This window comes from Cyprinodon variegatus, unplaced genomic scaffold (genome assembly GCF_000732505.1).
Source record: "Cyprinodon variegatus isolate N-32 unplaced genomic scaffold, C_variegatus-1.0 Scaffold396, whole genome shotgun sequence".
In the NCBI taxonomy this organism is placed as follows: Eukaryota; Metazoa; Chordata; class Actinopteri; order Cyprinodontiformes; family Cyprinodontidae; genus Cyprinodon; species Cyprinodon variegatus.
The window spans coordinates 432,280-449,312 of NW_015150849.1; the positions used below are offsets into that span (position 1 = coordinate 432,280).

The 17,033-nt window shown below is 38.2% G+C and overlaps 2 protein-coding genes across 3 annotated transcripts; one reads left to right on the plus strand and one right to left on the minus strand.

Moving 5' to 3' along the window:
• Positions 1-587: 587 nt before the first annotated feature.
• Positions 588-9,414, minus strand: e4f1 (E4F transcription factor 1). Of its 2 annotated transcripts, XM_015387467.1 has the most exons (14): positions 9,275-9,414; positions 8,896-9,014; positions 6,628-6,673; positions 5,930-6,111; positions 5,719-5,839; positions 5,480-5,632; positions 4,177-4,364; positions 3,864-4,100; positions 3,674-3,779; positions 2,893-3,110; positions 2,585-2,783; positions 2,331-2,494; positions 1,763-1,822; positions 588-1,609 (listed from the first exon to the last, which is right to left on the minus strand). In XM_015387467.1, exons 1-14 carry the CDS (start codon positions 9,369-9,371, stop codon positions 1,244-1,246), a joined length of 2,256 nt encoding a protein of 751 aa, XP_015242953.1. In that variant the 5' UTR covers positions 9,372-9,414; the 3' UTR covers positions 588-1,243. The 2 variants fall into 2 exon arrangements, with proteins under 2 accessions (XP_015242953.1, XP_015242954.1); XM_015387468.1 differs by lacking the exons at positions 6,628-6,673; positions 9,275-9,414.
• Positions 9,415-11,225: 1,811 nt separating this feature from the next.
• narfl (nuclear prelamin A recognition factor-like) lies at positions 11,226-16,252 on the plus strand. The gene is made up of 11 exons (XM_015387477.1): positions 11,226-11,327; positions 12,195-12,290; positions 12,740-12,883; positions 12,992-13,121; positions 13,215-13,349; positions 13,586-13,704; positions 14,283-14,412; positions 14,489-14,561; positions 14,644-14,781; positions 14,904-15,061; positions 15,667-16,252. Exons 1-11 carry the CDS (start codon positions 11,262-11,264, stop codon positions 15,906-15,908), a joined length of 1,431 nt encoding a protein of 476 aa, XP_015242963.1. The 5' UTR covers positions 11,226-11,261; the 3' UTR covers positions 15,909-16,252.
• The last annotated feature ends 781 nt before the right edge of the window (positions 16,253-17,033 follow it).

The window sequence follows — 17,033 nt, forward strand, 5'->3', positions numbered from 1 at the left end:
CAAATCAGAGCTCAAAACGTGATGGTGGTTGAGTCGTGAAGCTGGGACCAGAACTGAAAAAGAAAATACAATATCCAAAGCAGCAAAGTTCCTATCATTTATCCTGCTCAATAATCCCTAACTTTATCCAGAATGTTTAATTACAAAACATTTATCATTCTGATTCAAAGTAATCCTTTTTTGTAATACCGGGAAGGATGACATCACAAAGAGATGAGGTCAGTCATTGAGACTCGTTAAAACCACAAACTACTGGGATATTATCTGAAAGATCAATGCAAAGGGAAACAACATGGGCACCGACTTTAAAAGCAATGTGGCGTCTAAACAAATTTGGCTTCATTTCAAAATTTCCCCCCCTTAGACATGTGAAATCCACAGAATGAATCTAAAATCTATAAACCACAGTTTGGGATATCACTTTGTTAATCTAATCAGTCAATAAAATATATTTTCTAACATCTGTGGTAAATGTTCAGGACTTGGAATTGCTCTGCATCTAAAATAATTAAGTTGTGATGTGGTGAATTAAGGTAAGAAACGGATTTTCTGTTTAAAAACAGAAAATGAAATACTGTTGTGCTTGAAAGTTTACATACCCTTCCTTTAGAGACTTTAAAAAAAGATCAGCTAGATCAGTAAAATAAATTGAAATTGAGAAACAAAAATTATTATATAGACTTCTGCATCTGTTGACATGTATGTTTGTTTACTGTTCCTGAGCGATGTACTTTTATTCAAATCAATCCATTGTATTTCATGAAATAACCATTAACTCCATTTTTATTTGTTATGACTTTTTTTTTTTAGTTTCATGGCCTTTGAATTACTAGTCCAAATTGATAATTATCTTTAACGGTAGGGTATGTGAACTTTCAAGCACACCTGTATATGTCTACAATGTATTTTTCTATTTTGGTTTCATTTCCCTGTTTTAAGCCTGTTCAAACTCTGCAGGAAACCTGCAGGTCGTACAAAAACTTGGAATTTGGATCGGTTCCAGCTGAACATTCAGTTTGGATGTAACACCTATAATAAACACTGTTTATTTGATTTAACACAAAAGTCACATCAAATGCATTGATAGGAGGAGTTACTTAATAAACCATTTCCCCCAAAATGTATTCTATTACAGTTCTGTCCCTGTGAGCATTGTAAAACTTTGGCCTTAAATGCATCACTGACTCATCCACATACATAAAGATCAAAGCAGGCAGCAGCTAAAGCCAAAAGAGTTATTTGATCATAAAACAACTGTCTGAATCTCTACCTCCTCTGGGGAGGTGATGACATACTCCTCTTGCTGCTGCACCATCTGTATTCCCTGCTCAACTGCTTCCTCTGTTGTAACCATAGTAACAGTCCCCTCAATGTCCTCAGCAGCACGTGACGTGGCCAGCAACGTCCCATCGCTGATGGCAGAGGCCAGTGTCATGGCCACCTGTTCAGTCAGGCTCTCCGGCGTGGCGATGGTGATGGTGTCCCCGCAGTCAGAGATGGAGGCCCCTTCTTCGTCTGCTCCAACGTTTCGCACTATGATCTGATGGCTGCCCGTGCCCTGGGACTGGCTGACCATTTGCTGCACCACTTTCATGATCTGGTTTCCCATCTGACAAGAAAGAAACATTTAAGACTTGTGAGACCAGCTCAGCAACAACTTTTGTTTATGCATTAATGTAATTCCTTATATGTCGCAGTCAGCAACCCTTAATATAGAATATGCATATGTTCTCTTTGGTGCTCCCCAGACGTGCACACTGACCTCATTTTGGCTGTCCTGAATGAGCGTAACTTCTTCCTGAATTCCCTCTCCGGTTTCAGTCTAAATGATGTAAAAGAATAAAGAGGCAAAAGAAAAAATCTATGTTATATTTTTCATGTAAAGCTCTGAGGAGTGAAAGGCTTCCTGCATAAAGCTCAGTGTATCCCAGCTCTCGTTTTCAGTTTTGATGCAGAATTCAAGACCAAAGGAGAAGATATGAACATAGACCGAGCCTTAATTAGAGAGCGTCACCTTTTCATTCCGACTTTATTTTTATCATAACAGACCAGTGCACCGTCTGCTTTACAGTAGCAGATCCCCTTACTCGACCCAAGATGCTTGAACTCCTATACTTTAAGAGTTCAAGCATCTTGAGAGAAGTGATTGATGATTCATCAGAACCTACTACTAGATGTATCTTAATTAGTGGTGGGACCATTAAACGGTCAGCTCTTCAGAACTTTTTATTTATTGGGTCTGTAATTAATTCACATTAAATGAAAACCATATAATTGATCAAATAAAAGATTATTTGATTCAAAAACCATTTTTTCTTCCTTTCTCTCACCTTTATAATATAATCCTGTGTGTGTGCCACCACTGAGGAGAACTCCACCAGGACAGCGTGAGGATCTTCCACGTTGACTTCTTCTGCACTGAGGCTGTCTGCAGACACCTGCTCCTCTACCGCAGAGCCCTGCTGCTCCTTGGAGTTCTCTTTATTGCAGCCCCCTGGTGTAAAAACAAACCAGTATGAGGCCAGCCTGTATAACAGCAGATGACACTCGAGTCCTTTACATGTATTCTACCATTCACTCTCACCTTTAGCCCGCATGTGTCGGTTGAGAGTCCCATGCTCAGCGAAGCCCCGCCCACACTTAGGACACTTAAATGGCCTCTCTCCGGTGTGGTGCCGAATGTGTCGCACCAGGGAGCCTTTTTCTCTAAAGCCTCGGAAGCAGAACTCACAAACATAGGGTTTCTCATCACCGTGGGTCCGTTGGTGAACTTGTAGTGCGTTCTGAAAAAAATGTTAATACAAATGTTACTTGTTTTCTTTTTTAAATCAGCATTAAACTGCCACCATCTTTTTTTTTTTTTGCTGCATATGTGCATCTACTATAAACCACCTTGGTTTTATATCCCTTGTTGCATCGGTGACAGTGGTAGGGTCTTTCATCTGAATGGGCCCTCATGTGTTCCCGTACATGTCCGATAGTTTTGTACAGCTTGCCGCATTCACCGCATTTATACCTCCTCTCGCTGACGTGGACCTCCATGTGTTTCTTTAACAGGTAGCCGGTTAGAAACTCCTTCTGACATATTGTGCACTTAAAAGGTTTATAACCTGCACAACAAGGAAAAAAAAAAGATCAGATAAGCCAACAATGAGCTTCATCAAAAAGATCTGCAAGCACCTTTAGAAATATGTACAGTGAGGAAAACACGTATTTGAACACCCTACTATTTTGAAAGTTCTCCCACCTCGAAATCATGGAGGGATCTGAAATCATCATTGTAGGTACATGTCCACTGTAAGAGACCATCTAAAAAAAAATAATTTGCTGATTTGAGGTCATTAGCTGCATAAAGACACTTGTCCCCCCCATACTTCAGTAAGAACTCAACTACTAACATGGTCCAAACCAAAGAGCTGTCTATAGACAATAGAGACAAAATTGTACACCTCCACAAGGCTGGAAAGGGCTACAGGGAAATTGCCAAGCAGCTTGGTGAAAAAAAAAGGTACGCTATTGGAGCAATCATTAGAAAATGAAAGAAGCTAAACATGACAGTCAATCTCCTTCAGACTGGGATAACTTGCAAAATAGCAGGGTGTCCAAATGCCTTTTTCCTCACTGTATACTCTCATAAATACTACATTTTGGAAATAGCTCGATGTGGACTTACCTGAATGACCTTTGACATGAAAACGGAAATAATTTGCGCCTTTAAATGACCGGTTACAGTGTGGACAAGTATATAGTTTAGAGGATCCTCGGTCGCCAACTGTTTCCTATCCATGGAAGAAGAAAATGGTTTTTATTCATGAAAATTCCTCCAAGGTGACCCTTTTCAGAACAAAACATATGCTACATACTTCCTCCATCTCTTCAAACTCTTCTTTAACCTGGATCTCGATCACACTCTGATCCTCATTAACCGTGTCAGAGATGTCCTTCTCCACCTCCTGTGTGTTCTGAGAAGCTTCCTCCTCCACCACCGTTTCCTCCGTGCCCAGTGCGATGCCGGAGTTGATGATGGCCTGGCAGATGAGGCTTTCACCTGCAGCGGCCGCCACAGCCAAAGCATCAGCCTGAGACTGGTCGACCACCACCTGGTCCGAACAAAACATTAATACCAGCTTATGCTAGAAACCAAAGAGAAACAGTCCTATCAGAGTGCTCACTCACCTGCTGCTCCTGTGTTGTTCCATCCACCTCCATTGTAAAGTGAACCTCACGCAGGATCTCTTGGGAATCGGCCCCCACCACGCTGACCACAGCAGTCTGAGCCTCAACTGTCTCCTGCTCCTCTGCTTGCTGCTCCACAACAACCACCTCTTGTTGGGACACTGCTGGGGTTCGATCAGCTTCAACACCTGAAACAATCATACCCGTTTAGGAGCTTTGCTTTCTCTTAACTGTCATTACAACCTATTGCCTCTTTAACATCCCATGGTAGGCAATGGACGGTTAACATGGTTAGGCATAGCCCACCTTCCAAACTGAAGGTACTGGAAGGATTTAGAAAATTAAAACTAAATTAGGGCTGAAACAATTAATTCGATTAATCGATTATTGTAATCAACTAATTTGGTAATCGATTAATCGTTAACTCGAGTACAGAGACTCTAAAACATGCCTTTAGCTGACAGACCAACCCACTTAGAGCAGTAATTATACCAAAATTGTAAAAAAATATATATATATACAAACAATTTACATTTAAGATTAACAAAAAAATCAAAAATAAAATTTCCGTCTGTCAATATGTTCTATTCAGAACTCTCAAGAGGAAAGGTTTTAGTTTCACCTGGTTTGATTTCATTTAAGTTTTCTTTACGGAACCTTGGGCTCTCCTATTTTTAACAACAAAATAATCGACAGATAATGGATTTGGAAAATGATATTTTGTTGCAGCCCAAAACTAAATTAACTTTCAAATTGCTTGTTATACTGCTGGTTGGAATCTTTATTAAATATGCTGCCAAACTGACCCGAGCACGTTTTAGTTCGCCCATATTCTAAAACTACAACAAACAAAACAATTGGTAGAGGATGTCAGCCAGATACCTGTTATAATCAATATTATATTTAAGGTTCTCAAGCATTTTCCAATTTAAAATGTGAGACTTTTTCATAATCAAACCTCAAAGTTTGCCATTAACATTTAATTTCAGGATTTAAATGAGAAACCTTAAAACACTTCTACAATGTTAGAAAGGAAGGACTAGATGAAGGGAGTTTGGTCGCACAGAAAGCTGGGAAAAGGAAAAAATGAAATGTTATATGCAAAGATTGCATGCACAGATTAGTGGATAACTTTTGGAGCGATTTATGAATAGACTGATAGAGGAATGCTACTGTTCTTTTGACTACAAAAGAAAGAAGAAAAGCATGCTGGTTTGTTTGGAAAACATATCAGGAGGATAGAGAATTAACACCGGGGTTGAGCTACCAAACTAAAGTCCTTTTCCTCAAAAATCAGTCTGACCTTTCTGCACCCCATCCTTGCTGACGAGGATTTCCTTATACTGGAAGAAGCGGATCTTCTCTGTGCAGGGAGTCAGAGATTTAAGGTGCCTGGTGAGAGCCCCCGACTCTCTGAAGGATTGTCCGCAGAGGGTACACCGATACGGCCGCTCATCTGTTAAAAAAGGACACCCAGAACAATGGAACAATTTGGGTTTCTGACAGAGTTTATTTCAATAGTGCCAAGCTTATTTTCCACACCTGTGTGCCGGCGGTTGTGACGAATCAGCGAGCCTTTGGTACGAAATAAAGTCCCACACAGTTCACATGAGAAATTCTTTTGGTCACTGTGAGTTTTCATATGAGTCCTCAAGATGTTGGTCTAAAAAGGGAAACAATCATATAAAGGGAAGAAATTAGAAACAACCACTAAGCTTTTTACATTCTGCGCTTCATCAAACTTTTGACTCACAGTTTTAAATGTTTTTTCACAAAGGTGGCAAACATAACGCCCCTCTTGATTAACTCTGAAAGTCTGCCGTTCTCCGTCAGCGTTTTCAGACACAAACTCTGTGCTTTTGTCAGGCTGATCGGCAACTTTAACAGATGCAGTTTTCTTCCTGTGACCTCGACCCATGAGACCACCAGATTCATCTGTGCGACAGACAAAGAAGACAGATATTTAGAACAGATCAAAAAAAATTAATAAATAAATATACAGAATGAATACAAGTTACAATGGTCGTCAAAAAATAAAAGGAAACAGTTTTTTTTTTTTTTACATTGGGCCCTTAATTTTACGGTATTACATCATGTTCTACTCGCCCATATGAGTTTAGTGTCATTTGGAGCCGTTCTGAAGATATTTCGTTAGGTTATATCCAAGTAACGTCTTCCTATGGGCAACGAGTTGAAGGCACAAACTAAACTGTTCATAATTTATCATTTATTGTTACTTGGATATAACCTAACGGAATATCTTCAGAACAGCTCCAAATGACACAAAACTCATATGGGTGAGTAGAACATAATGTAATAACGTAAAATCAAGGGCCCAATGTAAAAAAAACAGCGTTTCCCTTTAAATAATAATCTTTTAAGTTTCAAACTGAATAAGTTAAAGGTTTTCTAGGATTAAACAAAGCAGTACAAAGTGGTCAGCAGATACACCTTGAGCTTTTATCTTGGCAGTAGAGCTTCCAGTGTGTGAAGAGACCTAGAAAAGAAAACATACAAGCCATTGTAACCATATACGCAACTTACACTAATCATATAAACATATTAAGGATGAAATTGTTGAGTCTTTACAAATCAGTGACTTAAATATAAGAAATATTAAGCTAACGTCAGCCCATCATGCCTTGAGGCTTCTGAAGAGCTGACCATTATCTCTCAGAAGCCTCGCCAAAACGCACAGTTAGAGACTACAAAACCTCCGCTGGAGAGAAAAACAACACGACTAGTTTATATGCAAAGAACCACAGCAAGATCATGTGCAGTTTCTTTATAACAATGACTGCTCAGTTAACCCAAAGCCATGTTGGTTGCATGCATCTTTTACATTAATGTTCTATTTGTTATACTTTTCTATTGAAAAACAGCAGTGGAAGAAGAAAGTAAATCTACTTTCCATTCAGCCAGAAAAGATATTTTACTTTACTTTATGTTAAAGTTGTAACAAATAAACAAAAGCAGTGGAAGCATCTATTTTAAATACTGTTAAAATATTTATTGCGCTTTGTGCACATCAACTTAAATGTTTAATTACCTAAAATAATAAAACAAAGGCTAACCTCCTATTGATTTAATTTATAGCGTTAGTTGAACGTAAAACCAAATGTGAATTAATTGCAATTAATTTTTTTAATTACGTTTGTTTATCCGCAGATTTATCAGCCTGGTTACATGTTCGGCTAAAGAGTTCCAATGTTTTTCGAGTGACTGAATTGTAATGGATCAATTCGTTCTAAAAGAAGAAAAATCGTCCATTAATCAGGATCAATTATATTACATAAATATCTTGGGTCCAAACGCACCTTATGACTCGAATGGTGCATTTAATGTAGTAAACAAGGTATAAAAATAGATGAGTTACTGTTTTATTATTTACAAGCAGTAGTCTAGTTAAAAAAAAAAAAAAAAAAAAAAGCTCAGGCTACTCTTAAGCCCACAGCCCACCAAATGTTGAAAAGACGATATTATCGCCATTACTGTGAATATATAGTAGAAATTTTACACATTCAGTAATAAAATGTCACAGGGGATGGATGGTATGGGAGGATGGTCATTTAAGAATGGGGAGGATTTTCAAGATTTTTTTTAAGAAGGGGGATGCCATCCCCCCAAAACTCGATAACTGCTTGCAGGGGAAATTTATTACGGTAGAATTTATTTATGTTTTACTTTAATATTGAAAAGACTTCCATGTCTGTTGAACTGAAGACTTTTTCTGCATAAAATGTAAAATCCATCCATTTCCCATCACGCTTATTCCCAGAGGGATCATGAGGTGCCTATCTCCAGCAGTCTATGGGCGAGAGGCGGGATACACCCAGAACAGCTCGCCAGTCCATCGCAGGGCAGGGGTCAGCAACCCAAACTGCTCAAAGAGCCATATTGGACCAAAAAAAAAACAAAAAAATAAACCCGTCTGCAGCCGCAAAAATGTAAAAGTCTTATAAATGCCTCGTATGTCAACATGGGCTCTAAGTGTATTATCCCACTATAGAAAAGGACCATGTGGGCTTAAATATATATTAAGATATGGAATAAATGTTTATCCTGGAGCAAATGTTACATAGCAGCATGAGGTGATGGATGAGCAGTGAACGCTCTCACTGCATGCCGTTTCACCACACAGTTTAAGTTTTGTTGCATTGATGAAATTATAGACACACTATAAAGGAATCTTTCTATGGTGGAAATGTTTCTGTTTGGAGGAGTTTATGGAGTCATGAGGAACCAAGCAGTAACTGACATCCATCAGAGCAGAGCTCTCTAACCCTGAAATCCCACATCCTCCGCCACCATCATTCCTTGGTGTGATTTATATTTTTAGGATTTGGGGGGAAAAAATGGAAGAAAGTTTACATCCCTGCATCAGAGCACTCCCTGTTTGATCCGTGGACGGTTTACCATCCTTGGAGATGCAATCCACTTCTTAAATCTATCTTTGCTCTCCTCTAATTCATCCAGTCATGTTTTCAGTTTTGTTGAGCAAATCCAATGGTAATTAAGTATACATCTAATTAAAATCTGGGTTTAACAGTCATGTTTTTGGACTGTGGACGGAAGCCCGAGTACCCGGAGAGAACCCACGCATGCACAGGGAGAACATGTAAACTCCATGCAGAAAGACTCAAGTCTTTTTGAGCAAATCCATCGTAATTTAGCGTTCCTGTAATTATAATCTGAGTTTAACAGTTTCTGGTGACGTACCTGCTGTTCGGCCTCCTGGGTCTCCAGCCGTTTGCAGCTCTGCTGCAGCTTGTGCTGGATGAACGCATCCAGGCTGGAGAACTCGCTCTGACACCGCCCGCACTTGTGGACATCATCGTCTAAAATAACGCAAATCAATACATATAAGTGTTTATATATGAGGTTTTTATTCGGATTCTTCTTCATTCCATCCTGACCGCTGCAACGCGATCCATGTTTGATGGAAACTTTTCAAAATAGCATCAACCTCAGTCTCTACAACGATGTAGCATGTTAGTTAGCTGCTGCTAGCTCAGTTTCATATTGGGGGAAGTTAGCAAGGCCCACACCTGAAACTTGTGTTTAAATTGAACCGGTTTTATTCAGTCAGGAGACTTACCTTCGTCTCCCAGAGTAGTCTGGATGGTGATGGTGTCGATGCCGTTCGTCGTTTGCTCCTGCTCTGTTTCTGCCGTATGATTATTTTCTGCATTCATGTCGTTTGACTTCTCCGTCTCTGTCGCAACGCAGCGCAGCGGCGGGGCGGGAGCAAACATGGCGGATTTACGACCGCGTCGTCATAACAACTCAAAAGCCCGTGCACCTAGAAATTATGAAATTTAGTTCATAAACTGCCAAACGAATTAACATATACTCTAATGAAGCATTTTTGTTTAAAACTACGTCACACAGTTGGAAAGTGGTGTATTTGAAACCAGGAACATAAATTTCTGTCTTGCTCTACAAGACATTAATCTAAATGAATAATAATAAAATAACAGCTCTTGAGGAATAGAGAAGCCAACTGTGTATAATCCATGCTTATTTGATTTAACAGACATATTGAATTAATTTATGTAGGTTGTCTGTTCAGTTGATGATAATTTAGCAAAGCTTCATCATTACAAAATTTTGTTAAAAGTACTCATCCATTCCAAAAGTAAAAAAAAAAAAAAGCTAACAAAACCATCCCGATGATAATTTTATCAAAATTCAGCTTATTTTATTCTATACAAATAGCAACTGAAAAGAGGTTAGATAGTTTTTTTTTTTATTGTTAATTTCTTTTCCTCATCCTGGGGTATTTTTGTATCATCTACCTGCATTTACAGAAAGGAGTCATGCAGGGAAAAGGAGGGGTCAGCAGTCACTGCCGCTGCAATCTTGTGCGCTGGAAGCTGAGCAGTTTGTGTGCAAGTTTCCATAAAGATACCATTAAAAAAGTCATTTTGAATGCTGTAACTGATCCACAGAGAATCTTCATGAAATGTTGACCCCAGGTTCTCTGAATATTTCAAAACGCCTTTCTAAAGGTTGTGTGTGACCTTAATGATCCCTTATATACCCACGCTAAGTTTCCTTGCAGATCATATTACACTTTGCAACAAATGTTTGCATACAGAAAGAAATATGGGTTGGAGAAAGCTGTGCTTTGTATTATGTGATGTTTTCCAAAAGTAAGCACCACGCAGAGACCGCTAAGAATATTTAAGATCACAGCAAACATAAAAAAAAAACTTTTAAATGTTTTTGAAATATAACATTTCGCTGTTGGGTCTCATATGCAAGTGGCCAGGCAAAACAATCATATCATCACAAAATTCAAAATGTTTAAGACAGTTAGACTGAGAAAGTGTACTAAACCAAAATGCACCATGGAGCCCCTGACTGTTTTATTTTTTGTAAGTTTTATTTTTTTTTTATCAGTGTGTTTTCAATACAACACTGATAAAAATAAATAAAATATGTTGTATGGGCTACATCTTCTTTCCAACAGAACAAGTAACATATCAATAAAAAACTATAAGCAAAAAAAAAAAAGACAATTGTGTTGTATTGTAAAATGTAATTAAGAACCCTATTTAAAGAAAATTAATTTGAGAAAGTATGCTGGCTTATTGTTTTTAGAAGAAGTGTCTAACATTTTAGCTATAAGTTCAAAAAACATTAGCAGACTAATGTAATGCTTTTTCCTATAACAATTGTGTGTTTTTTTTTTATATCTCCTTTAATATTTATCTTAGATGACATTTAATAAAGGTATCTTAAACATCTGTTGCAACTTTCATAATATAAGGCACAGTTTACACAGTTTATAATTTGACTGAAGTTTTCTTTTTTTTTCTGCGCAGTGTGCACCGTTGTGAATGAAGTTGAGTAAGACTTCATGATACATAAGTATGTAGATTTTTGTTTTCATTTTTCCCCCTAAGAAATTACATATATACGTTTATTAAGTAGATAATCCATCACGAGCCACACTCCATACCAGTAAGTGGCGGTAATGCTACTAACTGTTTTTTGCCAACCGCCAATAAATCCAACAAGAAGAAGAAAAAGAAGACTTCACGACACAAATGTAAACAAACAACTTTGCGGCAGTAAATATGGCGTCTCACTTCAGCGGTGTCCTGCAGCTAACAGATCTTGACGATTTTATCACCCCGTCCCAGGTTGATTGCTTCCACTAATATAACACAACGTTGTTCGAGATTGATTAAGAAAGAAGTAGATAAACATAATTGTTTCGTCTTCATTTATATAACATTTTAATGGCGAAAAAACGCGGTCGAAGTAGCTAGCAGTTGGTCGAGCTGTTCTTGTTGCTTTGCAATTTTTTATCACTGACAAACATACAGCGTAAAACATTCAACGGTTAGTTTCTAAAGATCTTCATAAACCAATGTTTACTGTTTGGCTGAGCTATTATTGCTGACACAATGCTAAATAAAGCCTTAAAAACACAATAAGTTACCTTGCTAATGATAGGGATGTGACGTAAGAGTGCTGATATCAGTCCACTCAGTTCTCTGATAGTTCTAGAATACTTAGATTTATGAAATAAAATCCTTTTTATGCTTCCAAACTAATATATATATATATATATATATATATATATATATATATATATATAAGAAACTAAACGTAAATCAGCAAAAATTTTGGTTATTTATTTGTCATCAAAGAAAGTCAAATGATAAACCTAGTATGTATTTTAAAGATTTTAAAATTCAGCATTCAGCAATTCCTCTTACTATTAATTATCATTATTGGGGATCCTAGAGAAACACTTCCCCAACTATACTGGCTCAGATAATGAGAAGGTCACTGGAAGAACAGAGTTCTATTGATTTGAAGATATATTGTTAAAAGTTGACACAGTTTCAAATGTAATAGCATGAACATTCAACCAACTGTGAGGCCAGAGTCCAGGTTTATGCTTTCCTTTTCCTGTCTTGTCTGTTACTTAGACAACCTTTAGTGTTTTGGCTTAGGAAATTAACAAAGAATTGTTGTAATTTTTATTGTCTTTTACATAGGAATGTGTCAAACCAGTCAAAGTTGTGAAGAAACAAGGTAAATCTGTGGCGAAGATACAGATTGAGGATGATGGAAGTTATGTACAAGTCAATCAGGTGGGTGTCATGGTCTATGTTCCCTCTAACACCAGACTAATACTGCACCATGACATTAAGGGCTCATTAAGGCACTGTAGCACCACAAGTAATTCAGCCTAAGATTTGTGGTCCATAGCTGATATGCTTGTGATTACCTGCTTTTCTCTTTTGATTATAAAAAGGGTCTCTAGTCTTGATAAAGGGCAGTTATTGATTTATTTTAAAAATATATCAAAAAGTCTTTGCTGGAAGCTTAAGACTGCAGATCCACTGTGACTCTATTGTGATTGGTTTGTTTTGAAAGCACCAACTTATAACATGTGGGTCTATTTCTAAAACAATCACATTTTTGAATAAAGTTTGTCAAATTTCATGAAATGTCTGAAGAGAATTTTCTATGAAACTGTTTGGGGACTTGCTAAAGTCTTAACTGGTCCCTTTAAAACGTATCACATCTGTTCTTAAAGGATGGAGGGAAACAAAAGCTGGAGAGAGCAAAGATTACCCTGAATGACTGTTTGGCGTGTAGTGGCTGCATCACTTCAGCCGAGAGCGTCCTCATCACGCAGCAGAGCCACGAGGAGCTTTTAAAAGTGCTACAGAACAATAAGGTACAGCTGAATTGTGTTGCTAGTAATAGTTTTACAGTTTTAGTTACATTTTTTTTTAGCTTCATGTGTTATTGTTTCCTATCTGCATCATTTCATCTTCCCTCACAGACCAAAGAGACAGAGCAGAAGGTTGTAGTAGTTTCAGTATCACCACAGTCAAGAGCCTCCCTCGCAGCACACTACAAACTCAGCAGCAGTGAGGCTGGCAGGAGGCTCACATCTTTCCTCAAAGGCCTTGGTTTGTTCTCTTTATCTTGAGTAAAATCTTACATAATTCAGACAGATGGATTGTTTAGTTGTTTTTTTCTCTCTAAAATCTCTTGTTTTCCAGGTGTTCATCATGTGTTTGACACCAGCTTTAGTCGGACCTTCAGTCTGCTGGAAAGTCAGAGAGAGTTTCTGGAGCGTTTCAGTCGGAAAGAACAGGACAGCAAAGCCCTGCCCATGCTGACATCCGCCTGTCCAGGTACCCCAGAAATAAACGCTATGATTTAATCAAAGCAGAAAAATAAAGTTAATTATTTTAATCTGTTCATACTATGAAAGTTACAGAAATATAAAAGTATACTCAAACCAGGAAGTGAAGCACATTTTGGATTTATATGTTCTGTTTTTGAAAATCTGATGAATCTGAGCCATATGACCACCATTTTTTTTCAATGATCAGCTGCATGTCCAACTTTTCCTGTACCTGTTGTTTAGGTTGGATCTGTTATGCAGAGAAGACACACGGCGAGTACATTCTTCCGTACATCAGCACCACTCGCTCTCCGCAGCAGATGATGGGCTCTCTGGTGAAAGGCTACTTTGCAGAACAGCAGGTATTCTATGGACGGATACTGATGGATACAGATGGGGATGTTCGGTGCCAAACAGAAAGTTTCCCACCTCATTCAAAATGTGTCATTTCCATGATAGAGATCCAAAGGAATCAGGTGATAGGACAACTCTTAGGTATTATGCAGACCACAAATTTCACCTTATGGAAATGAAAAGAAAAGCCATTGATGGAAACATAGGGTGAAAGCAGTTTTGTCTGGAGTTATTCACAAGGCATTTGGTCAGACAAAACTAAAATTGAGCTTTGGTGTTATTGAAAAAACACCCCATTCTATTGTGAAACATGATGATGGCAGCATAATGTATCAGCAATGCTCCCCATGATTAATCCTAATGGGAAAAAGGTTTAAACGGAATATGTGGCACACCCAAAAGAAAAGCAGCAAACATTTGAGACAGGATTAGAGGACATTTATTCCTGCACAAAGATCCAGAGCAACAACAAGAGTGGCCTGGATCAAAAGCATATTCATGGGTTAACATGGCCTAATCAAAGCCATGAGTTAATTGAATTGTAACTCTCTGGCTAGTGGCTAAGCTGTCTGTTGTTCATTTTTAGGGCCTTAGTCCTCAACAGATCTACCACGTGGCGGTGATGCCCTGCTTTGACAAGAAGCTTGAGGCGTCACGTTCTGACTTCTACTTGGAGGAAGCTGAGACCCGAGAGGTGGATTGTGTCATCACCTCAGGTATGTCAGCTGCTCCTTATTCCTGTGGACAGAAAAACACAGACCTTTCTCTTATACATTTTCTCCTCTACTGCAGGAGAGGTTCAAAAAATGATGGAGGAGCAGAATGTGTGTCTCTCTGACGTTGAGCCTGCAGCCTTGGATACAATGCAAGTTTCATTCTGTCTTGATTTTTGTTGCCCTCTATGTCTCTCACTCAACATTTTATTAAATGCCGTATGTTTCACGCAGGTTCAGCAGTGTGTGTGAGGATGAGTTCCTGAGTCATTCAGGGAGTGGTTCAGGGGGTTACCTCCATCATGTCTTCACAAATGCTGCCAAGCAGCTGTTTGGAGAGGAGGTGAAGGAGCTGACCTATAAGACACTCAGGTGAGGGAGGCCTTCAACAACATAAAAGATTCAACTGATCAGCTTAATTTGTCTTTATTAAATTACAGAAGAATAATGTCACGTGTCCTGATCGCAATATTTATTTCTACTCCATTGTGCAGGAATAAAGACTTTCAGGAGGTTAGACTGGAGAAAGATGGTGCCGTCCTGCTGTGCTTCGCCTCAACATATGGATTCCGCAACATTCAAAACCTTGTTCAGAAACTGAAGAGAGGAAAGTCGCCCTACCACTTTGTGGAAGTCATGGCCTGTCCGTCAGGTAAAGGGGAACATCTCTGACTTGGAGTGCAGTGATAATACCAGAATGGACCACAGCTGGCCTTCTTGTTCCAAAGCTTCCAAACAGATTATTGATCCAAAAATAAATAAACAATTTAAACCCCTCTAGGTGGCTCAATCTGGCCTTTAAAATAAACCAAGCTATCCATATCAGAGGCCCTGAGCATTACCCAGCATTTTCTAAGACAGCTGTTGGGATGGACTGGCGACCTGTCCAGGGTGTACCCCTCGCCCGTAGACAGCTGGAGATAAGCACCTGCACCCCTGGCGACCCCGCTTGGGAAAAGCGTGACAGAAAATGGATGGATGTGACTAATCGTGGAAAAAATGCCTGAGCCATAAAATAAACAAAATCCAAACCTTTAACCAAAATTATACTCATTTACTACAAAAGATAAAAAAATGCTTTGCATTCAACATTATTTGTCAAAAATATCCCCTTTGTTTTAGTTTGTCCTTTTTTAATATATTGTTGAGACAGGTTTTTCATTCAGATCCAAGAATGCAAAATGTAATTTTTGATGAAGGTTAACATAATCGTATTTGTTTAGTCTCATCCAATATTTATCGTTTTTTGTCTTTCAGGCTGTCTAAATGGTGGTGGGCAGATTAAACCTTCATCCAATCAAAACCAAAAGGATTTTCTTCACCAGGTGGAGGAGCTCTACAAGGCAGAGCGCCCCCTATTGCCAGAAAATGACACTAAGGTGGCTGAGTTGTATAAAACCTGGCTGCACACCCTGGGAGAAGAGCGAGCCAAGGAGCTGTTACACACAAAGTACCACACTGTGGAGAAAATGACCAATGGGCTCACTATAAAGTGGTGATCCACGTGCTTCTCTAGCCAAGGGGATGTATGCAGACTTTTGTTTTGCCCTCACCTTTGGTGCTGACAGAGGTGCATAGAACATGTGTTACTTTGGAAAGTAGAATTTATGCAGAATTTATTATTTTTTGTTTAGTTTTGTTTTTCCTGGAGGCCTGATAGGCTGGAATATCATCATATTAACCAAGGCCTCTGTACTGCCAATTATTAATTTACTCATTGTCCTCATATGATGCATTTTGTTACCCTTTGAACATGCCATTTAAAATCAAATATTAGCTAATTATCATTCTTTACTAAATACGTGTTTATTTATACAATTTGAAATAAATCATTGTTCAATGATTCCAGCGTTATTTAATCAAATAAGCAAAGGAAGTTGGCTCTTATGTTCATTATGCATTTTGAGGCTCCGGCTGGAAGCTTTTTAACAGTTAAGAGTTGGACTTTAGGTCTTAAAGCCATTTTTTTCCCATCTAGTCTGTTTGTCTTTACACCTCTAGATCCAAATTGATTTGAAAATATTTACCTAACATTATCAATTGTCTCCAAGCATTTTTATGTTAAAAGTACATCATTTTAAACTTAATCTGCAGCCAAAGAAAAATATATCAAATGTTAAACTACTAAAGTCTAAACAACAGATTAAAATTTGAATAATATTCTAGAAAGCTTAGAGTCCTAGGAAGGCTGCCAGGAAAACCAATCTATTTAAGAAATCCTGAAGAGGGGTTCATGTTGGCATTGAAATCGTTCAAAATCAGAATGAAATTTTAGGTTTTTTTTTTTTTTTTTTTTACAAAAAATGGTATTGGAAGCTGGTTCAAAACATTATGTAATAAATAGGGGTGTAGAAAAAAAATATCAATTTGCCGATATATCTATATTTAAAATAGACATTATTTTTACCTAAAACAATAAGGAACATGGGCTACCTCTGCACCCCCACTCTGGCAGATGCTCTGTAGTTGAGGCAGTCACAGTAGGAGGACTCAAACCCCAAACAGCATAGATACCAAAATAACTAAATTATCAATATCTTCTGATGAACATATACAGCACTTTCTTTTTCATAGAAAAAGAAGGAAAATATTGCAATATATAGTTATTTAGCAATATCTTGATA

Coding starts and splice junctions, on each gene's coding strand:
- e4f1 (XM_015387467.1), bottom strand. CDS start 9,371: ATGAATGCAGAAAATAATCATACGGCAGAAACAGAGCAGGAGCAAACG. Junction 9,015..9,274: donor GACTACTCTGGGAGACGAAG/GTAAGTCTCCTG, acceptor GCGTTATTTTAG/ACGATGATGTCCACAAGTGC. Junction 3,780..3,863: donor AGTTTGAAGAGATGGAGGAA/GTATGTAGCATA, acceptor TTCCATGGATAG/GAAACAGTTGGCGACCGAGG.
- narfl (XM_015387477.1), top strand. CDS start 11,262: ATGGCGTCTCACTTCAGCGGTGTCCTGCAGCTAACAGATCTTGACGAT. Junction 14,413..14,488: donor GGATTGTGTCATCACCTCAG/GTATGTCAGCTG, acceptor CCTCTACTGCAG/GAGAGGTTCAAAAAATGATG. Junction 14,562..14,643: donor CCTGCAGCCTTGGATACAAT/GCAAGTTTCATT, acceptor TGTTTCACGCAG/GTTCAGCAGTGTGTGTGAGG.